The 8,590-nt window shown below is 35.4% G+C and overlaps 1 protein-coding gene across 1 annotated transcript; it reads left to right on the plus strand.

The window, feature by feature from the left end:
* Positions 1 to 413: 413 nt before the first annotated feature.
* Positions 414 to 7,976, plus strand: scamp3 (secretory carrier membrane protein 3). The gene is made up of 9 exons (XM_065287806.2): positions 414 to 856; positions 1,952 to 2,035; positions 2,433 to 2,543; positions 2,649 to 2,769; positions 3,211 to 3,339; positions 4,825 to 4,984; positions 5,900 to 6,001; positions 6,331 to 6,448; positions 6,969 to 7,976. The coding sequence occupies exons 1-9, from the start codon at positions 803 to 805 to the stop codon at positions 7,116 to 7,118; spliced, it is 1,029 nt and encodes a 342-aa protein (XP_065143878.1). The 5' UTR covers positions 414 to 802; the 3' UTR covers positions 7,119 to 7,976.
* Positions 7,977 to 8,590: the final 614 nt, after the last annotated feature.

Genomic DNA, 8,590 nt, shown 5'->3' on the forward strand with positions numbered 1-8,590 from the left:
AATTTAAGTGACTCATACCCTTTGAATATTTGAGATAGAGACTGTGACAACTCAGTTGCATCATATATTAATAAAAATATATTTGAATAGGCAAACAACGTTGACTCCACACTGTTTGCCAACAGTGACATCGCGTGGTTTAAGATGCGAATTACAAGATATTTTAATTAAAGACGTTTACTGATTTCTCTCTCCAACGCGTTTGTAACATTTACTTAAATATGACATGACTGGAAAGATACGCCACTTTATATTGAAACTCACCAAGTAAATTAATTCATTCGAACGCTTCATGTCTGTGCTCTCGCGATATTTGATGTCACAACCTGTCCAACCTGCGCAGCGCCGCATGAGGTCGAACACGCCTATTGGTTCTTCCCAGAGGTTCTTCCTTGTCATGTGACACAACCATTTCCCTGTCAGGTGACATTAATACATTTCCTGAACACCATCGCTCAGGTGTTGAAGTAAAATAGAAACAAAATCGTATGCTTCGTCCGTACTTACGTTACCAAAGATAAAGGTTAACAATACCACACAAGAAGACCGCAACAAAATAAGGACCGGACACATAATCGGGTTTAAAGGGAAGTCCGACTTCTCTTTTCAATGTTTTTTGCTTAGCTAGCTAGTGTTAACTGGGCGGAATCTAGTTTGTTTTGGTTAAATATTTAACTTATACAGTCATCAGGGATTTTCAGGCTAGACTGGGTTTAAATCCCAGCTATACAAACTTGCTAGTCAGTTGTTTTGTTTGCACTGTTGAGATAAACCTAAGATCTGAGGCCAAACCAGAACCAAGATGTCAAAATACACCACTTTTCCTGACGCAACAGATGATCACAATCCATTTCAGGTAATGTCATGCTTTCGTTTTTAGATCTGTGCACTATTTTGGTTTTGTTTTGAATTTGTGTACCGTGCTGCACCTCTTGTGATGTTGTCATGAGACTTGACAGTCAACAGATGTCATACCAACCGTATTAAGTTTTATGACATTAATCTTGTGTGTTTGATTTGTGGGTTTCTGGTCTAAATTTAGGCTTGCTAGACGTTGGGGAGTTAGATTACCAACGAAATGTTTGGACATGCATGCATGCATCTTTCATTATTTCTATTTTCACAATTTTAAAATGGTAGTAGACCAGTGGGGAGTTTAAAGGGCCCATATTATGCTAAATTTAATTTTACAAGGTGTTTGGACATAAATGTGTGTTGGTAGTGTGTTAACACAACCCTACGCTAAAAAGAAAATCATCTTTTTAATCCCCATTAAACCAGAGCAGTCTCAACATGCTGTTCCGATTCTATTGTTAATGTGATGTCACATTAACAAAACCCTGCCCACAGCCACTAATTGGGTGTGTTTGTAAGCACATTGTAGCACTAATGCAGCTAAAGATACTATTGTCCCAGACTTCATTCACAGGAATCAGATCTATTTTTATCGGAAATCGTTTGCATTTAAAGGTAAACACATGAAAACAGCACTTTTTTGCTCCCACCCAAATGGGACATTTTGGAAATCCAATAACAAATGATCTGTGGGGTATTTTGAGCTGAAACTTCACAGACACATTCTAGGGACACCTGAGACTTATAAAATTATACGAAATCTTGTAAAAATTTTATTGGCTCTTTAACGTTTTAGGTCAAACAAAGGACTCGTGTGAAATTTTGAGCTTGGATATTTTTGTACATACAGTCATTATTGTGTATTATCAGGGGTTTTACAAAATAAATGTGTTTCTTAATATTTCCTTTTTTTAAAATAGTTAAAGAATAAATTATTTAAGGAATAATTGACGATAATTGTTTTCAAATACTTTTTAGGGTTTATTTATAAAAAATACACAAAATATTTAATTAGTTTTAACAGTTTTCTTTTAATCTCTATCATCCACCACCTGCTTTTAAATGAACTGAAATGTATGTTTTTTTGTGTTCATAGGATCCATCAGTGACTCAGCATAGCAGTAACACTGGCTTCGCCACCCTGGACCTTTATAACCCATTTGACAATAGCACGGCTGGGGTAAATATGTTATGCCTGGATAATGTCATTGACGTTGTACAGAAGGCTGTCTTTTGCATGAGAATAACGTTTCTTAAAATTGGGAGATATACCTATCTTAATTTTCCTCTCAGTGAGGGTCTAGGGTCATATCTATAGTCTTTTCACAGAAGTTTTAAATGTTCACGCATTGATTTTACTTCAATTTCCGTCTTTGACATGACTTTCTCAGTCAGTATTAAAGATATCAAGGTTATATTTTCAAAGAATGTTTGTGACATTTATATAGGATGATTTTATTAAAAACCAGTAAACAGAACATTTTCACAAGCAAAGTTTTCATCTGCCTAATGAATTGTTTGTATTATCTATTATGCTGTTGTTAATGGTTTTATCATTTTGCTTTTTTATTACAAAGGCTCCGCCCCCTTACGAGGTCACATCTCCTCCTGTCCCACCCCCTGCTCAAACACCACCAAGTAGGATCACACCCACTGAACCCAGGAGTTATGGATCCTATGGAACACAGGTGCCAATATTATAATAGTCTGTTACTGGTATTTTGACACTAAATAATGGTATCGGCATGCTCAGTTACTGTGGTAACAACAGTGTAAAACCATCTCTGTTACAGTCTGCAGTGAATGCCACCACAGCGGATCTGTTAAAGAAACAGGAGGAACTAGAAAGAAAAGCACAGGAGCTGGAGAGAAGAGAGCGAGAACTGGACGCTCATGCGCTCGGACCTGGAGCCTGTGAGTTCAAATAAAATAAGCCCAGACATTAAAATGCATTAAACAAAGCTCACTGTTATTAGTTTTGCTCTCACTACAGGTGATTTTTTTATTGTACAATGCTGTCTAAAAGATTCACCTTTCCTGGTTTTGAAAACGTTATTTAAACAGACCCTCAGTAAAGAAGGATATGCATGAAGCAGAATAACTAAAGTGGTTATTTAAGGATTTTTAGGGAAACCGGTGGTTAAGGGTGGCGGTAAAGGTGTAGAGATGACATGCGAGCAAGAAAAAGACAAAAATCGGACAATTGAAAAGATGACAGTGATGGATGGATGGTATTTTCAAGAGTGTAAGATTAAGACCTCGGCGATAATGAGCGGGACATTAATGGAGTAATGCTAATGTTAAGTATGTGATTGATTGAGTGTGGATTTGAATATCTCTCTCTGTTTTTCAAAGCTCGTCAAAATAATTGGCCCCCATTGCCCTCTTTCTGTCCGGTGGGACCTTGTTTCTATCAAGACATTAATGTGGAGATTGGCCAAAGTTTCCAGCGCATTGTCACCACGATGTACTACTACTGGATGTGTAAGTCTGTTTATTTGTGTGTCCTCTGCTGGTGGGTGTGTATGTGTCACTGGGGGGATGATTTTGCACCTTTCTCTCTTCTTATGTATATATGAAATATTTCAGGCAAAATCATTTTTAGAAAAGGTAAAAACCAAATGCATGTGCTGTATACGTACCACAGACTAGGGCTGCAAGATATATTGAAATTATAGAAATATCACAAACTGTGCACACCGCAAATTTAATACAAAAAAGCCCAGAGCCCAGGTGAGATAAAAAGAACGATGCTTTCATTTTTCTAGAAACAATGTGAGATATGTTACCGTATATTTCGGTCTATAAGCCGCGTTTTTTTTTCATAACTTGGCTGGTGCGGCGTCTTATAGTCAGGAGCGCCTTGTAAGTCAGTATGAATTAATTTTGACATTTATGAGGCAAGAGACAACATTACCGTCTACAGCCACGAGAGTCCGCCATATGCTGCTCCTGTATTTATGTAATTCAATGGATTCAGTAATGTGGACTGACGAGTATGCTAACTTCACGCTAGTTAGCTTGTTCGGTTATTTTAGCCTATTCAACCTTCCCGGTATGTACAGTATGCTATGGTTTATCATTTAAATAACTGATAATATTACTTTAACGTACAGACATCTGTTCAGCCTGCTGTTCTGTCTGCTATTGTTTAGTTGAATAACTTGCCTTTCCAGATTAAATGTCTGTTTTTCGGCTTATTTTCTAAATAAATGCGACGTATAGTCCACTGTTGCTTATATATGTTATTTCGTCTTAATGACGCATTTTTGAATGATGCTGCTTATAGTCCGGAAAGTACGGTATGTTGTTAAAAATATATAATTAAATTTGAGTTTCCAAACTTAAAACATCATATTGTATATTGCATTTTAAGCAAGCTATCACATATTTTATTTTTCTTCAATATCATGCAGCCCTTCCCCAGACATATTTATTCTGTGTATACATGCAGTTTTGTTTGTTTTTCCAAACTACACAATGCCTGTTGCTATTTTCTTCAATTGACTGATGCTGTCCATAAGCTAAACTTGCATTTCATTGAAAAGTTGTCTTGCAAGTGGCATTTTTTTTTGTATTTAAGGGATTCATTACATATTTAATATTTCATCTATGAATCTTCGTCTGTTCTGCACTCTCCCAAAAAAATGGTCTTAAGCTGTCACTGGGACAGTACTTTTCAAAAAAAAGTCTTAATATGTACATATATAGCTATAGATATGTATACATTGGGTACCAGTATGCCTACTATTATGCATTCTTTAGGTATAAAGGTGTACTTTTTTAAAGTTTCTTACTACCCCAGTGACAGCTTTTATAGCTTTGTCAGAAGCTTTCTTTATCAGAAAACTGTTCTTGTTTTTGATATTTGACTACTTTTACATAGCCGTCTAGCGGTCGTTTTGATTTTACCTTTATTTCAGCATGACTTCTTTCTTAGTTTTTCCTCATCTTGTTTTTCTTCTATAGTCACAGCGTGCACTTTGTTCTTAAATCTCATCTCCTGTATGGCTGTGTTCTTTGTGGATGTCAATAATGGAGTTGGGTTTGGTCTTGCCATCCTCTGGGTAATCCTCTTCACCCCCTGCTCCTTCATCTGTTGGTACAGGCCTGTGTACAAAGCATTTAGGTATGCACCATTATGGATAAGCACTTTCAAGACACTCAAATAATTTCAAGATACAGTGCAGAATTTACATAACAGTTTTAGGTGATGGGTCTTCAAAAGGGGGGTCTGTGGTGGTATGACTGGGGGTCCTCCAATTATTGTTTAATTGAAAATAATTTTGGGAAAAAATGAAAATAGGCATAAAAAATGCATAATAGGAAATATCCCTCTGTTTAATTCTATTCAGTAAATCTAAAATGCTATGTAGTATGTTACAGTATGCATCTGTGTGTATACACAAATGCTATTTTAATATATTTGTAACATAAGCATCATAACAAAGTATGCAAATCCAGTCTTAATTTGATACACATACTGGTGGTCTTTGCTCCTCCTATCTATATATGAAGGGGTCATTGGCCTGAAAAAGCTTGAAGACCTCTGTTTTAGGCATTAAGTGCATTTAAATTGCAGGTGCCATTGTCTGTATTGATTAATTATCCTTAATATTAAACTTTGACATGTAACTTATCGGCACCATTTGTGGTTCGGACAATAATAAATGGTGCTTCAAATTGCATAGAAAATGTGATATATGCGATTCCTAAGGGATATGACTTTAAGTTTTTACATGGAGGATGATGAATCTGGGAAAAAATGCCAAGGATTGCGTTGAAAGATCGACCCAAGCCAAATCTAGTTTATACCATTATATTTATTTAGTGAAGTCTTTTTTGTCATTTGCATATGTTTATGCAACGAAAATCTGCTGGAGCAATTTACTTTGCACCATTACAAAATTATAATACAATAAGAAAAGTTCAACAGTAAAAAATGTATTTATTTTGCATTTTAGAGAGATTGTTTAAGCTTGGTATCATATGTTGATTTTTTTTAAACCTTAATTTTATCTGTGGTCTCTTTAATTCTCAACAGGAGTGACAGTTCTTTCAACTTCTTCACATTCTTTTTTGTCTTCTTCGCCCAGCTGGTGATTTATGTTATTATGACTATTGGCATCCCTGGCTGGGGCTACAGGTAATTGTCATAAAACAGACATGCTTTTATGTGACCCTGCCTGTAAAAACTTAAATTTTTTTGTGATTTATTGTTTTTTTTAAATAAAATCTACCAACATAATGTAAATTTTGTGAAAATATAACCTTGATATCTTTAACATTGACTGTGTAATGTAAAAAATGGAAATCACCATGAAATCAAACTTTTATGCTCCAAATCTCATAATAGAGAATTTAGCGTGGATATCACAGACCTATGTGTATTTGATTAAATAACTTTATAATTGTAATGTTAAGTTTAGAAATCGGTGCATTTTATAATCTGCCCAATGGCTGTTTGTGTTTCAGTGGTTGGATCGTGAGTCTGGCCGCTCTTCGGACCAACAAAGCAGTGGGTGGGATCATGATGTTGACCGCTGTGCTCTTCACCGCTCAGGCTGCGTTGGGAGTCGTGCTGCTCAAAAGGGTAAATCACATCTCCAATCATAGCATAAAATAAATTAGGTCGCATCATTCCTGACAGAAATGTTAGCTGACAAAGTCTTTTGTATTTTATCATGATTGTGGATTACAAATGATGTTATAAAACATGAAAAAACAACTCTGAAGAAGATAAATGGATTTGTTCCGAAAACAAATTTAATAATAAAATAAGAAAGAAACAAGGCTTTAACTCTTTGTTTGCTCTGGTTGAAAAGATTTCAAAAATGTCTGCTGCAATAGAGATTCAGTATGGAAATGCATACCTGCTGCTTTTCAATATGTGATTTTTGCGCCACATCTGCTAGATAACAGGGTGATTTTAGGCTGACAGTCAACTCAATGTCAAATAGTGAATTTCACCCTATATTAAGCATGTTCTTCTTTAGTATTTTCAATTTTTCTTTAAAAAATTTTTCAGCTTCATATAATGTAAACCTAATCTGTTATATCATTTACAGCAAATCTGTTGAATAACAAACTTGTTTTGCTTCTCCTACCATCAGGTTCATTCACTGTACAGGCAGACTTCGGCGAGCTTCGAAAAGGCCCAAGCTGAGTTTGCCACCGGCGTGCTTTCCAATCAGGCAGTGCGCCAGGCAGCCGCCAATGCCACTGCATCTGCGGCACAGGGAGCGTTCACCGGGCCCCGGTAGATGGCTGGATGAGATCGAAGATAACTCGATCGAAAAGATCGAAGACCCCTCTTGCATGCAGGTCAAGATAAATGGACTCATAATGATAGTGGTTCAACATTTAATCTTTTTGTTTTCATTTGTTAGTCTCACTGAGCATTAGGCCATAAGTTTATACATGCAAGAAGGATCGAAGTATTTGTCGACTTTGAGATCAAGCTCTTTAAGATCATCTTCGACAATGGATGTTTCATGTATCAGAATAGAAAATGCCTAACAATACATATGTACTTAATTTTCTTTAACATCTGTTAAGCTTGTAGATTTCACTAAGATGTGCCATCTTTCGCTTTTTCCTGACTTTGTTTATTGTGTATTAAACGTAAAGGGCAAGAAAAGGAAGGATTTCATTTACTTAAAACTAATTAAATTTAACTTGCCAAAAGCTTTTCTTAATGTAAGATACAAATCCCCTATCATATTTTAAAAATGTATGATTGTAAAGTGGGTGGATTTCTTGCTTTAGATTTATTAATAAAAGAGCATGTTTTGATGCAACCTATACTACTGTATGTTTCTCTATCGAGTGACATGCTTGTGATAGACAGCTGATAACATTGTGCATTGAAAAGCTTTGGGATGATTGACTAAAAGTTTTTCCAACAGTTTTGTGTTGCTTTTGTGTTTTGTAATTTTTGTTTGTTTTTTCGTGATTTCAATCTAACATTTTGTCTGACGCTAAATTATATATATCTGAACAAAAGTATTACTCTGCTGTTTTTATTGTTGTGGTATTGCTGCTCACTGTTTATGTCATAAGTGCCACTGTGTTCTTTGTGTTTTTTTATTTTTATTAAAGTTTATGAATATGCAACTTAACATTTTATTGTCTTTGTGTTTTATCCAGGACTGATATAAATAATTGGAAAAATAATTTCCAAACAGATTTTGCAAACATAGTATTTGATAAACAGATTGGCCTCCTTCTGCACCAAACACTTTATTTTTGATGGACCAATAGGCGCAGGTTGTGGTCAGATTAACCAAGTATTTGTACAAACGTGATATACAACAGGTGGGTGTTTATACCTAGTAAACTGTTGTAAAATTCCCAGATAGTGTTTTTAACCTTACCACCATAATTAATGTTAAAGTATACTCTAATATTTATTACATTTTGGGGCGGTTTGCCAGATACAGGGTTTATCCTTATCCCAGACAAAAATGCATGTTTGAGCAGCCTTAATAAAAAATAATAATACTTCTGACACATCATAACATATATCAGTGTCATTGTTTTGTGGTTTTTGTAGGGTATATTTGTAAAATGTTTTTAAATGTCCTAATATAACTAAGGCCTAGTCCTGGATTCATCTAAACCCTGTCCCTGATTTAACTATAGTTAATACTTCAGAAAACGGCAATATACATTAACAAAGTATAGTCATGGTTATAATATACAACAATTTGCCACCCTTTATCATGGTAATTAC

Source organism: Paramisgurnus dabryanus, chromosome 19, assembly GCF_030506205.2.
Source record: "Paramisgurnus dabryanus chromosome 19, PD_genome_1.1, whole genome shotgun sequence".
Lineage (NCBI taxonomy): Eukaryota > Metazoa > Chordata > Actinopteri > Cypriniformes > Cobitidae > Paramisgurnus > Paramisgurnus dabryanus.

What these genes read in the sequence shown, in the direction of transcription:
- scamp3 (XM_065287806.2), top strand. Translation starts at nt 803, where the DNA reads ATGTCAAAATACACCACTTTTCCTGACGCAACAGATGATCACAATCCA. An exon ending in ATGGATCCTATGGAACACAG is followed by an intron (nt 2,544 to 2,648) that starts GTGCCAATATTA and finishes TCTCTGTTACAG; the next exon opens with TCTGCAGTGAATGCCACCAC. An exon ending in GAGTCGTGCTGCTCAAAAGG is followed by an intron (nt 6,449 to 6,968) that starts GTAAATCACATC and finishes TCCTACCATCAG; the next exon opens with GTTCATTCACTGTACAGGCA.